Source organism: Oxyura jamaicensis, chromosome 21 (genome assembly GCF_011077185.1).
Source record: "Oxyura jamaicensis isolate SHBP4307 breed ruddy duck chromosome 21, BPBGC_Ojam_1.0, whole genome shotgun sequence".
NCBI classification, from domain to species: domain Eukaryota; kingdom Metazoa; phylum Chordata; class Aves; order Anseriformes; family Anatidae; genus Oxyura; species Oxyura jamaicensis.
Genome location: NC_048913.1, coordinates 4,353,200 through 4,368,791, shown reverse-complemented (window position 1 = coordinate 4,368,791; position 15,592 = coordinate 4,353,200). Strand labels below are relative to the sequence as shown.

General features: G+C 48.1%; 1 protein-coding gene across 2 annotated transcripts in view; it reads right to left on the bottom strand.

Annotated features, from left to right (window-relative positions):
• Nucleotides 1–15,592, bottom strand: part of SPSB1 (splA/ryanodine receptor domain and SOCS box containing 1) — a 39,294-nt gene that overhangs the window by 3,676 nt on the left and 20,026 nt on the right. The window contains exons 1-2 of one of the 2 annotated variants that reach the window (XM_035344702.1): nucleotides 5,160–5,603; nucleotides 2,904–3,732 (exon numbers count right to left, since the gene is read on the bottom strand). In XM_035344702.1, coding sequence (XP_035200593.1) covers nucleotides 2,904–3,597 — 694 coding nt within the window. In that variant the 5' untranslated portion in view covers nucleotides 3,598–3,732; nucleotides 5,160–5,603. Of the gene's footprint in view, nucleotides 1–2,903; nucleotides 3,733–5,159; nucleotides 5,604–15,592 lie in introns of those variants that run through there. The other variant, XM_035344701.1, reaches the window with a different exon arrangement.

The window sequence follows — 15,592 nt, the reverse complement described above, 5'->3', positions numbered from 1 at the left end:
CGTTACCGAGGCCAATCAATCCCTGCTAAGCATCCCAAGCTATTACCTGCTGCAGGGGAAGCTGCAGTGGAATGTTTTTGTAGCACCAGAACTTCGGAGAACTGCTTCTAGCATCGTTACCGAGGCATCACACCTCTAAGTACACCTCTTCCCCGGGGAGAGAACAACCAAGCAGCTGTCAGGGCAGTGCTGTTCCTACCATTTGTCACCATGTCCTGTGCCAGGAAGCAGCCCCAGGGTCGCTCAGCACCCCCAGCCCCAGCACTGCCCGTCTTGTTTCTCATGACCTACTTCAGGATCCACGCTGCCTCTCCTGCAGGGTCAGGTCTCTGTACAGCAGGACTGCACGTCTCAGCTCTGGCTGCAATACGACTGGAGAAACCTATTGCTGGCAGCACTCCTCTGGCACTTTCCAACGTAGCTTAAACAAAAATTTGTACCCTCTCTGGGGTACAAGCGTGCTGTATTTCAAGTCTGTCCCAACTCCTCTTGCTCCAGATGGAGATAGCTTGGGCAGAGCTATTGTCTAGCCAGAAGACGAGGGGCCTGGGCTTCCAAAGCCTCTAGCATTAACATAATGTATTCTGATTTAATGGCCTTAAAAGCAGAGAGGATCTTCTTCCCACAGAGCAGAACTTTGTCCTCAGCTATTCTGCCCTGATAACCCGCTCTTACCAAAGATAGACCAGAAGAGAAAGCACACGCATCTGACCTCCTTCCATTCACAAGCACTACAATCACTGGACACAGTGCTGCTATTGAATGCTCAGAAGGGGTTAGAGCCAGACACCTTCTTTCTGTCCGTGCCAAAATAGCGTCCTGTCATTCCTGGCCTCGTGCCCGTGATTCACTCCTATGCCGAGAGCACACTACAACCCAATCCAATACAGGAGGTGGCTGTTTCCCTGCTAAGAGCAGTTCTGTGCAGACAGCTCCACAGACTCGCTGGCTCTGAAGGGAGCTGCAGGCCTTGGCTTTGACCCTTCCAAAAACCTGGTTGCTGGAGCTGCTGCCATTCTATAAGCTGTTGTGGCAGCATAAGCTCGGTTCCTCTCTGTTGGTGAGAAAACACTTTGCCAAAAGCTCTCACTTCAAAAGATTTTGATTCTCGGGGCTTATTCAGCCTTTCCTGCTCTGAGCTCATCTGCTAAAAAGCTGATGGGAAGAAAGCTGACTATAGGAAAAACCAGAAGAGTAGTTTATGAAAGGAATACACCTATGCTGAGCGCTAAGATCGTGCCTCAGCCACTGAAGTGCTCGCCAGGTGCAAAGAGAAAATAGCACTACTGGCTGAGTAACACACCACTTGAGGGACAGTCCCCAACTTATTTTTTCTGAGCTAAGCCTTCCCTTGAAAAAGATCAATTATGTTGTGGCTCGTGATAGAAATAGGTTATGAGGCAACAGTCTCAGTGGATAGGTCAGCTGCTTTGCAAAGAATTTAGTCACACTCCATGACAGGATAAGCTGAATACCCTGACCATCCAATCAGCCTTGTTTTTAAACCAGTTTAAAGAACCAAGAGCTGAAGTAACTCCATTTTTCAGTAAGAGGCAGCACAACAGTTCTGCAGACTTTCACCTGGGTCCAGCATGGCCCAGGCTTTGTTAATACACTGGGAAGTCCCTGTTGTATGCAGGTGTTTGCTTCCAGAGTTAGACAGGATTTCTCTAACCTAAAGAAGCTTCCTCTGAAGTGTCAGTGGTTGCCTACAAACCCAGTGAATAAGAGAGGAGTTTACCAGAGGTGCTTAAGCAGCAGGAGCTGCTACCTGGCCCTTCCTCTCTGTTGTCTGAGCAGTATGCTTTCTGCCCACACTAACACAAGACACAGCAGGTCTGCAAGCATTGGTATAGGTACCTCTGTTTTACCAAATTGAAGCATATTTCTTAAAGCACTTGTGGATCATACACCTATCCCCTCACAAGGCTCTCCTGGTTGTTCTGACAGCTCGGTTTTCAGGTGCCAGTGCAGCTTTCCATACCTCATGTCACCAGTGGCAGGAGTTTGACATGGCTGGCCCAGCGTCAAACAAACATGTTCTAAGCACAAATAAAAGCCTAGTATGCTACAGCCTTTGGGCAGACACCGTTCTGGAATGCAGGGGAAACACTACCCTTTTCATATCAATATTGCCAAATTTATTTCAGTAACAACATAAATCCAGATATTAATCCACTTCCTTCACCTCTCTCCTCCACCCTACCCAGAAGACTGAGTCACAGTCTGGCCCAGGGGGAACCTCTGACTATGAGAGATAAGACTTTAGCACATTTGGACAGCCAAACTTATTACTAAGCTTAGCTAGGGATTGAGGTCCCTATTAGTAAAAGACCTGGCATGCAAGTTGGGCTGGCTGCAACATCCAGCCTCACACTGAAAATCAGCACAGCCTGCCCTGAAAGAAACAAAGCAAGCTGCTTTCTTCAAAGACTGGACATTCCCCTTTCCTCAGGCGGGGACATCTCTTCCCACTCCTTCCTGCAGGAGATTTTAACAAGTCCCTTCATCAGGCACTGCAGGATGGCGATTGTCCCTCAGGGACTGTTCCCTAAGAAAGGCACCAGGATTACATTGCAAAGAACAACTGTCCAAAAAGGCCATTCCTGCTGAGACCTCAGTAGCGCTGTAGGAAGGCTTGTCATCACTCCAGAAAAACTGGCACCTCCTTCTCCCACTATACCTCTCCAAACTTCACTTGCTCCCTACAGCACCTTATTAACAACACGTTACTCAGCCAGACAAGCTCTGTTTCAGTTGCCACTAAGGGTTTGGAGATTTTCCCACTGCTGCCATGAAATCCTCACCTCTTCAGGAAAGTGAAAACCCTTCAGGATGGTGTACTAAGCCCGCATGTAAGCGGCAAATTAGTGTTGCTGGAACAAATACAGAGCTATACTCACGGTCGAGTCCATTCAAGTAGCGCATCCGAATTTCACAGTGTCCCCACACTGCGCTCACCACGGGGTACAGCTTTTTCCCTTTGAGTCCCCGAAAGGCAACACCCATGTACTGCCCATCCACAATGAAGCTCAGCGTCCCATCGTCCATGTCCAGAACCACCAGGAAAGAATCCGGCACAATGAAAGTTTCATCTGGTTCTAGGAAGGCAGGGTAGGTTTTACTTGGCTGGTTCTTGCCATCGTGGTACAGTCTGTTGCGCCCCAGGTCCCATCCCCACGACTCGTGGTTGTTTCCTACAAGCGTGGTGTACCCTACAGAGTGCAGAGGGGCATCTGCTGTTGCCACCCCTACCACAGCGTGTGTCCCTCGCTGCCGCATCGCCCACGTGATCTGCCACACGTGCAGTCCTCGCGTGTATCCTACTTTGCCTCTGATAGCGTCTGTACTCTGAGCCACCGGATGCCGGTGAAATATCAGTTTGTCATCCTCCTTCACAAATACATTCAGCGAGCGATCGTCGTTGTTCCATGAATGCAGTAACTGGACTTCGTACGACACCGGAGGCATGTCCAGTAGCAAGTCCAGGCGTGTGGGTTTGCTGTAGTCAAGTCCCTGCAGCTCCTGTTTCAAAGGCCTGTATACCGGGTCTCTCATATCCACGGTCTTTATCCCACCTGTGACCTTCTGACCCATGGTGCCTTCTGGTTTTGCCTACTTGTAGGCTCCCAAAGCAAGCTCATCAATTTGCCCAGCTGCTTCTGCTGTCATTCAGCCCCACAGGAAATGTTGCTTGGAGACCTTGTCGAGATGTACGCTAGTCAGTATTGCCTAATGGATGGAAAGAAAAACAAGAGACAAGTTAAACATTACCACATACAGCCTTGTATGCAACATTTACAGAGCTGTTTCAATCCATTTATCTTGACAATTCATCCTTCCTTGCCACCAGCACGGGGAACGCATGCCACCTATGCAGTGTGCCCTGCAGAGCAGAGAGAGCATATAGATCAAACAGACAGGTACTGAGTCTGTCCTCTTCAGAGAAGGGCTCAAATTCCTCCTCTTGTCTAAAGAAGGTGTGGATTTGGCCACCAGAGCTCCTCTCTTTACAACGTACCCCTCCTTATTACAGCACTACTGAACCTTGAGAGCTGGTCCGTGGTCAGACTGACTCCATTTGTCCTTTGCCTTGAATCACAGACAATATAGTAAGTCAGGCTGGATAAATTCAGCAGTGTTTCTTCTACACAGAAGATTCAGGACACAGTAATAATGCCTGAGATTTCAGTGCCCCAGGACTACCTTTGCCTGACCTACCAGCTCTACCTGATGCCACAAGACCAGGCTGAGCAGGACATCCACCCAGAGAAGGCCCAGGCTGATCACTGGTGTTCATTACTCCAGCTCCTTCCACCCACCTTGGAGTTCTCCAGCCAAGGCCATCTGTACAGCTATCCACAGAGGAGCCAAAACACACAAGGCATTTTTAATACCCAGAAAGAGTCCAAACACCTTCAGTGAATTTTAAAACACACCAAGATTAGCAGGTTTGGGCCCTGTAGCAGCCTGCTACAGCTGACCAGGAGCAAAGGCTTGGTTTATACTGAGAACAGCTCTGCAAAACTCTAATCTGAGCCATCCCTAGCAGGAAAGGGCAGCACTACTGAATTAATTTCTCCCTCTGCTGCTATAGAGGGATGCAAAGCATTCATAAGTACAGCTTCCATTCCAGGGAAGGGAAATCAGGCTGCATTTCAGGAGGGCTACGTTTGTGTAGCATTTCAGGGAGAGGATCACAGGCTGGCAACTAGAGCAGACACTGCAAACAAGCCCAGTACCTGCAGTGTTTTTCCAGGGTTCAGAACAGCTTATTCACAAACACACTAGGTGAACACTTGGTGTTCTCCTAGCTGGTACTCAGCTGCCTCCTGCACAGGGCTCCCAGAGCAGACCTTAGATGCGGAAGCCTGAACTGCAGCCTTTTTTTTGGCAGATAGCCGTAGGAGTTCTTGGAAAACCCCCTTCAATGCAAGCATCCCCTGGAGTAAAGGCCACATACCACAGAGACATGCACACACAGGGATTGCCTGGTGGCATTATCCAGCCATAAATAGTTTGCTCCCCTCAACCTTTAAACAGTTCCAAGAGAGAAATAGAAACAGCACTGAACACAAGCCGTCTCCCCCCAGCAGTGACCAAGCAAGGTAGGAACCAGGCAGTCAGATGGAAGCTGCTCCATCCGGAGCCTTACAAACCTTCCCCGATCAGCTGGCAAGGCAGCCAGCAGCCATCAACACAGGTTTCAGGACACAGCTCAGCCCCGCTCCAGCTCTGGAAAGTACCTTGAAGGCCTGACTGTGCAAGTCACAGAACAGCAGATAAAGCTGCCGGGTCCAGCCTCAGGCGACACCCGCTGGCACGACGGGCTGCAGGGGATCACTGCTGTCAGGAGAGCAGCTACACCTCCCAGATGGCTCAGCTCAAGTGAGCAGCTTCAGCTGGGGCAGCTCCTCTTCTCCAAGAGGAAAAAAATTCCCAGCTTCAGATGCAGAGTCCAGGGGGAGGAGCGAGATTCTTCTCCATTTAGCAGTTTTCCTTCCAAATTTTAGAAAGCCCTCTAAAAGTTGAAGCCAGCTTGCCTGAAGAGACGAGCTTGCTGTGTGCGCCTCTCCTCCAGCTCTGCATCCACCGAAGTGGCTCTGCTCTCGCTCAGCAACACAAACAACCCTCTGTAAGGCAGCTGCCAAACTGGGGGCAGCTATTAGGAGAATTAAAAGTGGGAGGGGAGTGAACTGGCTTTCTAAGAAAAAAAGTGTTATTTTAACATTTCCTGAAGTGAGGCAATCAGTCGGGGCTCCTGCCAGCTACAGTCACAACACTTACTCACAACCAGGACCTCATCTGGCGTAGAAAATGAGCATGAATCAGGTCTGGTTTAAAAATAAGGTTACTGGACATTAGCAGCAAGGCTTCAGCTAGAAGGTGACAGGGAAGGTTCGTGTATGTCCTGGGTTACAGATCAATTCACCAGCTTCCCTACAACTTACTCCTACTCCAGGGTAGGCCATGGGAACGCTCAGCTGAAAACTGGTAGTTCTTAAATAAAAAAAGGGCAAGAAAAGGAGTCATCTTTAAGTGCAGAAGGGAAAAATCCTTGACATTCTTTAAGAGTCACATCCCAACGCACATTAGTAAGCAGCAGGATGGCTATTTCCTAACCATTTAGGGACCTCGGACGTATGGCACTGAAGGACAGAAGGCTCATTAAACAAATACCATTTAAATGAGATTCAATCACGTTACAAGCTGACAAGATGACTGAAAAGCATATATGTTAAGCACATACCATCCACAGCATCAAAACAAATCCTCTATTATTTAAGCCAGCTAGTCAATAGCTGAGAAGCAAGAAGGCACACAACAAATTGAGCAATGGCACGGTGACTGGATGCCAGCACTCCCTGGCACAATACCTGTGTTATTTATTTCTGCCCCACAGCTCAGAGTGCCACCACCACCTAGCACAGGCACTTGGGACGAGGTGCCTCTATGGCAGAGGCTCTCCCAGTCTCCAAGGGCACAGCCTCCCTCCTCTGTGAGCCTGCAGCATCAAACCAATGGATCCCAAGAGTAAGCTGCTGGTGTAAAAGCACCAGTATTGTCACAACATCACAAGTCATGCAAACTCACCCAGGGAGCTGTGTGGTAGTACTTAAACTTACATGTATCGCATTCAAGGGTTTAACAGCAGTTTCTCCCAAGTCCCTACTCTCCCATTTTCAAACCCTCATGCCTGAGATATAAAACCAAGGGCTTCAGCACTCCCAGAGCTGACACCAGCTCTGTTAGGATGAGAATTCTCAAGTTGCTCCAGCAGGAGCCTTCCCTTTCCTGGGAGATGCATGTTAATGCCGGCTGAAAGCTAAGATTTTTAAGAGTTTCAATTTTTAAAAGTCTCACTGCACGTCACTTGCTCAGGCTGGGAGTAGGACCATCAGGCTGCTGAGACTGAGCTGTGCTCCTCTGCAGAAAGCACCAGATGAGCTACCTGGCATTCCCAAGGCTTATGGCACATGGACAAGGGCCGTCAACGAAGCACTGGCTACAGCGCGCTTGGAAGCCTACAGGCGAGTTCAGCTGTTGGAACATTGATTAGGATAAAGGAACAAAACATTGGCAGGAGGGAGAGAGGCAGATTTCCTGAGAGCTGTACAGTACATGTGAGAACACTGCATAGGAAGCAACAACCAAAACAAAGCAGCCTGCCAGACTGCAGGAGTACCGATGCAGACTGTTTTGAAGTGCAATGCTTGAGAGAAGCAGGAACACAGTTCTGCACTCCCCATTAGCAAAACAATGCCTCGTTCATTATAACTTTCCCTCCTGCCAACATTAGCTTTTATCTTATTTTTCTTGAAGCTTTTTCTTCTCCCTCTCTTCACCAGAAAGGGAATCACCAGTTCAAGACAAGGACTTCTGAAACACTTTTTTGTAGGATACCGTCTCACTGCCTGCTCCACGAAGAAAGCTGCCTTTCCTCAACACAAGCACCAGTCGCCACTTGCCTTAGTTGTGACTCTTTCCCCAGGCAGACTAATACCATAGGATGAAGCCAGAATAAACAGAAACAAAGGGGAAAAAAGATTGCAAAGGCGTCAATTAGACTGAGAGCAGGTCAGATACCAAGCACCATAGGCCAAGATTCAAGAGCAACATGGTTCATTATTAGGGCAAGGCAGTGATTTCAGCTCTGTGATTTCTGGCCCCACTGTCCCTTGCCTGGTCTAAAACGGCAGAGTACCACCTTGCCCTACAATCAGAGGTACAATTATGCCCCTTTTAAGAAAGCTTGGCCACACACAAGACAATACAGGCACTTTCCCTTCAGCAGGACAGAGCGAGAAGCTTACCCTCCTAAACTAACAAATTAATGCTCTGGATAGCTTTATGAAATGAAGACAGCCATAAATGAAAGGTTATGCTAGGGAGCCAGCCACTCCAAAACCCTTCAGCAGTTAGAAGCTGAAGTACAAGTGGCAGAAGTGCTTTTACCTATTGCATCAACAGCTCAGGCTTGCTGGAATACTGCTCTGCTTTATAAACATAATGCTCCATTTTGCTCCCATGCTATTTTCAGTTTTTATTGCTGATCTTCAAGACTTAAAAGCTTCAGAACAAAGTTATAAGTGTGTCTCAGAGAGAAACGCTCACTGCCATTTTCAGGGAGTTAGATCTCCCCTCAGTTTAACTGTTCAGAGCAAGGAGATTTGCCATACTAGAAAGAAATGCCAGCCTTCAAAACTACTGCCTGCTGGAGATAGATCAAGGTAGGAGATAGCAAAGACATTTCAATGGATGGTGTCAAAGTTCCAGCTGCTAAATGTTTTTTTTTTTTTTTAAAAGGCTTTGCAAAGAAAAGAACATGTACAAAGCAGAGTTGGTTTCCAATTTCTATTTAGGCAGATCATTTGCCTATCACAGACCTCTCCTGAAGCAGTCACTATAATTTAGTTCACCACCATGCTGTGTACAACAGAGCAGAACCGTCCTGTGCCCATGGCCCCTTCAGCTCGTAGCCATACTGTCAGAACCCAAGAAGGCTGATGCCACACAAACAGCAGCCTCGACTACCTCCAGCAGGATATTTTGTTTCCTGGTGTGAATCAAGTAGCTAGAATTTGGTTTCAGTCACTCCCCTCCTGTCACCCAGAACCTGGGGAACACCTCACACGCATTAGGCTAAGCAGTGCCTTGGTTCACACAGAGGTTTAAAAAGTCACCCAAATCTAAAACGCTGTCTATCATTCCAGGACAATTCACCTCATTCTTACCTATGCCAGCATTCAAACCCATTCACCTCATCTGAGCACACAGATGCGATCCCAGCTATCAATACAGCGTATGCAAGCCAGAGAATACTCACTCAAGAAGCCCTCGTTGTTTCATCTGAAGCCAAAGAGCTGTTCCCATGCAAGTTTTTTCCACACAGCAGGAGGTTGTGTCAGGTAGCTACGTCTCAAAGTGACACAGGAATTTTAACAGGCTGCTGTACAGATCTTCAGCTCTATTTGGAAGCAGCTTGCACAGCAGCGAGAGCCCTCAAAGTCCAAATCATGTCTTCACACAAGGCAAAGCATTTGCAGTAGCCATGCAGAAAGTCACTGCTGGTTCCTTTAACAACCCCCGAGCCAGCTCCTGAGCTGCCAGAGCGCTGCCAAAGCCTCTGCACAGCACGGATGGCTCAACCCAAAATGCAAAAGGGCATCGAGTTCTAGGAGCAGCCTATCCAAAACAATGAAAAGCAAAGAACACTTACTGGAAAATGCATGCAGTTGTTTAAGCACCTGTGAGGCACTCAGCCACTGAAAACAGATGTTTTCATTAGGTCAAGTACTGGCAAGTCATTCTCCTTCAGTTACAAGCTTTACCAGAAGGAAGGACCAGAAGCACTTCAGTCAGTTACAAAAAGTTTTATTAATGTGACTGCAAATAACTTAGCTCCTCACGGGTCTTCCCTTGCTCTGCAGCTCAACACCTCCAGAACACCTGTCTGGAGCATCAGTTACACCATTACATGAAAGCCCTGCAACTCCTTGATCTCCCATCCAGTTTTACTTGAAGCCTATTTCTTCTAGTTTACTGTGGCTTATGTTTTCCCCCTTATTTATAAGGCTCCTTCTATAGATAAGAGTCCAAGCTTTCAAACACAGACAGCATACTCTGCAGACAGTGAATCAAAGCCCTACCCTGCAGATTTCCAGTCTGGAAAACCTCAGGGTAATGACAGAAAACATTCTACACAATCATTTACTTGCTTAATCTTTTGGAAAGCTGAACTAAAGAACACAGCTCTAGTAAATGAGACCACAGAAAAAGAGACATCTACTTTTGCTCAGGTTTCCATGATTTTACTAGAAGAACATTAAGTAAACTTGGTGCATTTTCTTGGGCTGAATGTTCATCCTGCAAGCTAGTGGATAAAGAAGCTAAACTGATAGGAGCTGCACTACTGCTACTTTGACTTATTGGCTGGCAGCAGCTTACCTGGAAGATGTGCAAGGTGATTCCAGGTATCTGACATGCTGGCTTCGTACACAACCCCCAGAGGCCCTTCACACAGAGCTATCCACTTTGACATGAACTTTAGGATCTGCTTCACCAGAGTTTCTCCTCACTTTTAAGAGCAGATCCCTTGATCACATAGGCCTTCTCTAAAACCAATGTTCATTCTTTGCTTTTGTTGCTTGATGCTATAAAATCATCCTAAGAGCATGGGGAAGAAAGGAACTTGCAAGCCTCAAATGTAAACAGTATTCAAGCCTTAGTCCCAAAGAATCAGGACTCCCTGTTTCATTTAGCCTTAATTCCTGGGCATTGAAGAAGTAGTGCCTCGCTTGCAGCATGCATTTCTGCCTCCTGCAGAAGGTGATCACAGCAAGGCTGCGACACCCCCACATCCAGCCCTGACGCAACCATTTCGCCAGCGCTCTAGCTTTAACACCCTTCCCACCCCATTAAATATTGGGCAAAGCCTTGCAGGGGGAGTAACCTTACCTACTCTGAAGTTCCCAAGTGCTGCATTAGCAGGGAATGAGCAGCTACAAAGCAGATGACAGGAACGATCGCACCAGACGTGGTTAGAGCTGGTTTTGGAGTGTTGCAATTGTGCAATTGTTCCTAGATCAGGGCTGGGCAGGCAGCATTTATTACATAGCATTGGTTTTGGCAGCACTGGCAAGCCTCCTTGCTATCTCACTCTCTGTAGAAGGCTGCCACGGTGCCACGGGGGCAGATTCCCCAGCCCCACCTAGCAAGGAGCAGCAGCAGCTTGGCTCAGCAGGTTTAGCTGCTGGCAGGGCTGCGTGGCCTCTGGAGAAAGTGAAACCACAGTCACTGAGATCAGAGGTAGGGCAAGAAAATTTCAGCACGTGTCCCAGCAAAGAGCAGAAAGGAACATCCTGGAGCAGAATGAGGCCCCTGACATGAACTGCACAAGGATGTCGGGGATGGGGAGAAGAATTTCAGTGTTTGGCAGTGACCTCCCCAGGCTACAAAGCCAACAAACCACCTCACAAAGCCAACAGCCTCATTCTCCTAAGCAGCACATTTCATGGTCTTGGTTACCAAGAGCTTTGCTCTCCTGCATATTAGGCAGCTGGCAGAAGTGCATTCACCCTGAGACACCCCAGAAGAGGCTTCTAAGGAAGCCAAGAGCTTGCCACTGTACCACATCACTGGGATTTGTAGCCACTGAGAACTAGCTTGTCCATATGAATGCAAAACTCCAATGATCTTCTCCTCGGGATGATCGAGACAGTTTCTACAGATTTTTCTAGCTATTTTTGCAGTGCTGAAAGGCAGGGCGATGAGGACAGCATGCCCTCTTACACCCTGAATGGAGGGGCTGGTTCTCCAGCACAACACTGAAGCTACTCACAAGTCACCACTCCCAAGTAAGCTAAATCTGGAACAACCCAAAAACCTGGAATAACCCATCCTCAACTGAGCCACCTACTAGAAACCAACATGAACAAGTCTCCTCTATCCACCTACCTAGCCAGCTCCCGCTAAGTGCGGTGCTGCAGAACCTAGTAGAAAGGACTTCTCAGCAGCAGGAGAGGTAGCTCTGAGAAGTATTTGTAATAACGGAAGGAACTCAGGCAGGAGTCCTGCAGCTCTTGCCAGAGAGAGACTGCTATTGAATATTGGTTACAAATGGCAATTTTGGTTGCACCAAAACTAAGATTTTCTTGAAATGAAAGAGTGAACTCCAGCAGATTTCCCTTACAGAGGAAGTTCGGGGGATATATCAGAAAGGTCATTAGATTCTTTGCAGCTCTGTTTAAGGTAGCTCCCAGATCCCACAAATGCCAGTTAATGCAAGTTAAACACCAAGCATGGTATTTCTCCAAGGCTCTTCAAAATAGCTTCTCAGAGGTAGACTGCAGCTATGTGCTCTGGCAATGCCACCTTTGGTGGGCATCAAGCCTTAAAACAGCCGAGATTTGCAGCGCTAAGCTCTCCTTTGCACTCAAGCCCTGTGCTTAGGGACAGGCTCATCCTTAACGAGCCTTCAGAACCACAACAGCACATGTGTTCTTCCCCAGCCTCTCCCATTTATGACTAAAGTGTACTCACAGGCACAGCACTCAGATCAGCTTGCCACTCTGACATAACAGCTTGTCCACCAGCACAATCCATGACCTTGCACCCAGCCCACGTGCCTGAGCATACCCCACGGACTGCAGACAGCCTTGTTTCGTAACACACATCGGGCTGGAGACTTCCCTTCCTGAAAGGACAAGTGGTAGCAAGGCATCTCATCAGGACCTCTGTCTCCCTCCCAAGTAGAGGAAGCCAGCTTGAGCACTGTAATCTGTATCCATAGAGGCTGGGATCAGCTCTAAGAGGCTCTCAGTCCCTGCAAGCCGTTACATTTTTGGCGTGAGAGCTGTTAGCCTGTCTTCCTATGGTCAGTCTACTTACACTAATACTCTCAAGCAATTCTTTTGTAGTTTTTCCTGAAGCTGCTTCAAGGATGCATTGCCCTCAGTATCCCAGCAGGATCAGAAGGACGTGTAGCTTAGACCAGTTCTACAGCTGGCTTCAGACCTCTGCCTTGCAGGCAGCACTGCTTCTCGTCTCCTTGCCCTGCGATGCGTCCATTTCCCTTCCACTCTTACTCACAGACCAGGGCTGTTACACAGCAAACACTGCTGAACTCAGGACAGCAAGACTCTGGCTAGAAGTGGTTCATTTATTGGTGTTGTAACAGACAGATGTGAGAAGTTGAGCAATTCGCTGTGGTTTCCCTGCATGCTCATTGTACAAAGCCTGACTCCAAGCAGATCCTTACCACTAAGGAGCACTGCCACACAGGCACATCAGTACCTGCACAGCAGGGCAAGCAGCATCGTATGGCACAAGGAGTTTGGTTAAGTTCACCCTGGGGCCTGAGAGAAGACACAGTGAGCGGGGGCTGAACAAACAAGCCAGAGAGCTAGCGACTAAAGCTTTCCCCAAAGGCAGGATAGTCCCAAGTTTACCATCCCACACAACTGACAGCTCCGCATCTTAGCCAAGGGCTGAGAAATGTAGCCAGCGTCCCTTCCCATGTCCCACATCTGCAGCTGCAGCAGTGACCTTCCTTACACCTCTCCCCTTTGCTCTTCTCCAACATCCTGCTGGTCTAGAATAGCACTTCGTAGCCAACTGGCAAAATGCTATTTTCCAGAAGCAACTGAACTATAGTTTCTAGCAAGTTATTTCCTGGCAACTGTTACAAGCCTAGGGAACTGATCTGATCAACTCCAGTGCCAGGTGGAACTCTGCATCTGCACCATGCTTGGTGCCACAGGACAGACTGTCGCATGCTCAGACACCAGCCCAGCTATGTTCTCCCTGTGGCCCAAGTCAGCAATACATACGAATGGATTGCAGACATTCCTTGTTTTTCCAACACAGAGGTTGTGGACAGGCTGGAGTGGGGACATGCTGTAGCTGATGAAGATCAGATGCGGGGAGTTCAGCTTTGAGCCACAGCTCTGCGCTCCAGATAGATTCTTTTGGAGGAAATAGAAAAAAGCTGTGCCTTGGCAGTTGTGCCTGAGCCAAGACAGGACCTGTATATGGCTTTATAGGAGTAGGAAGACCCCGACAACTCCTTTCTTCCTCTGAGGAAAGGGCAAGGAAACACCGCAGCAAGGTTACAAAGCAATGCAGCTACTGCAGATAGAAACCAAGTTAGCGCAGTTGCTATACTTTTACCTAGAGCCCTATTCCTGCTCGGAGTGCTTTGCAGACGTTAGTCATCAGCACGGCCATTCTGCAGAGCAAGCCGTTTCCAGCCGATGCACTGAGACACTTGTTTGAACAACTTATGGGAGGCTACAACACGCTCCGCCAGCACAACGAGTCCTCCACGTGCTTCAGCACGCAGATACCCATTTAGAGGACACAGAAGCACTGGCTCAAATGCTTTCCAGACCAAGCGAGACATACTTGCTGCATACCAGGTTGTAGTCTCACTGGTCACATTTGGTCAAGTCACTTTAAGCTCCTGGTACCATTTCAAGTCTCAAACCACCAGACAAGTGATTCTTTTCCTCATTGCTTGTGTCAATAACACATTTTCTGGGGATAGGGTTTGCTTATATTGATACTAAGGCCATTTGGAAGCTTTTTCCAGGCTGACTGAGCAATGTCTTTGCCTTAAGAAAGAGGAGCTTATGTCCTAGAGTCTCAGGAGAGCTTATTTCAAGGAGAAAAACTAGGCTAGCACAGATCCCAACAGGAGAACTCACCTGCAAGAGGCACAGGCTTTTCACCATTATGATTTCTTAGCATGCTCTCAAGGGACAGCTCAGCTCTGCCTGCAGACTACAGAAATAAGTCATACAGGTAGCAAGAAGACAGGCCACATGCTTTTTTTTTTCCACCTTGCCCCGCGTATCACCTTTTGTACACTTTTGAACCTGTCTGACCACCTCAGTTGCCTTTTCCTTATGTTATTGAGATGTGGCATGTAAGCTAGTGGTGTTGCCAGAGAATGCCTCCCATCCCAGCAAGGCTGAAGCCTCCACTTGGCACCCTGCAAACACAGAACCCCCAGTTTAATGAACAAGCTACACTGGAAAGACTCGTTTGTGGGACTAACTACCAAGCACACGAACGGTGCTTGTCTTAGAGCTTCCCTGTCCTTTAGCAGCCACCTCTATGCTGCTTTTCTACTGCCACACCAATTAATCAGACCAGTTTCTAGAACATTTTCTATAACCAAGGATTATACTGAGGCTTCTGCTCAGATACTGCATAGCACTGACCTCACCTAAGGGCTCCTTCAGGGCAAGGGGCTGACTTGAGCTCTGCAAAGATCTTAGAAACTCCAAGACAAGTAGAAGCTCCGAGTGTTAATGCAATCAGCAGGGAAGCATCTCTGATGAGCTCCTCAGGACCTGTAGATTAAGTGACTACACAGGAAGAAGCACCAGTGTCTTCCAGAGCTCTTTTCAGGTCATCTTCACAGAAAGTCATGAGGAGAGCAAGCCAATTAGAAAGTCTACATTTGGACCACACCTTAAAGTGTAAGATAGAGTTGCAGACAAAGGACAGCCTGAGCAGAGTCAGGGAAATGAACAGGAAGGACAAAGGACTCAAAAGGTACCTGCCCTGACAAAGCTGAGTTACAACACTGCAGTGCTGTAGTTTCCCTTTCAAAAGGGTTTCAAACTGACTAGGTTGGTCAGCTACTCTGGAACCTTTGTTGAAAGCCAATCTGAACTGGGATTTAAAAAAGGGAAGCAGGAATACGCACATACCTTCACTGTAGTTACTAATGGACCAGAGGATTGTGGATTGTCATCCAGTCACAGTTCATTCCAGTGCACTGAAAGCCACAATGAGCAGTGCTGCATTAGTCAGTTCCTCTCCTCCAGCCCTTCCCATCCCATTCCTCACCCGGCTTGCACAAGCGTCAATGCAAGCACGCTGAAGTCTGAACTGGGAACCCGTCCAGGAAGGTGCTGCTCCCCAGGCTTGTTCACTGCCTGGCACTGCAAGCCTTTGTCCCAGCTCACAAGAAGGACAGAAGCAAGCAACAACCATTTTGGCTGGCACTACTCTCCAGAAACCACTCCATAGTGGGAGTTTAACTGTATAGTTTAATACCAGTGCTAAAAAAAAGTCAGCA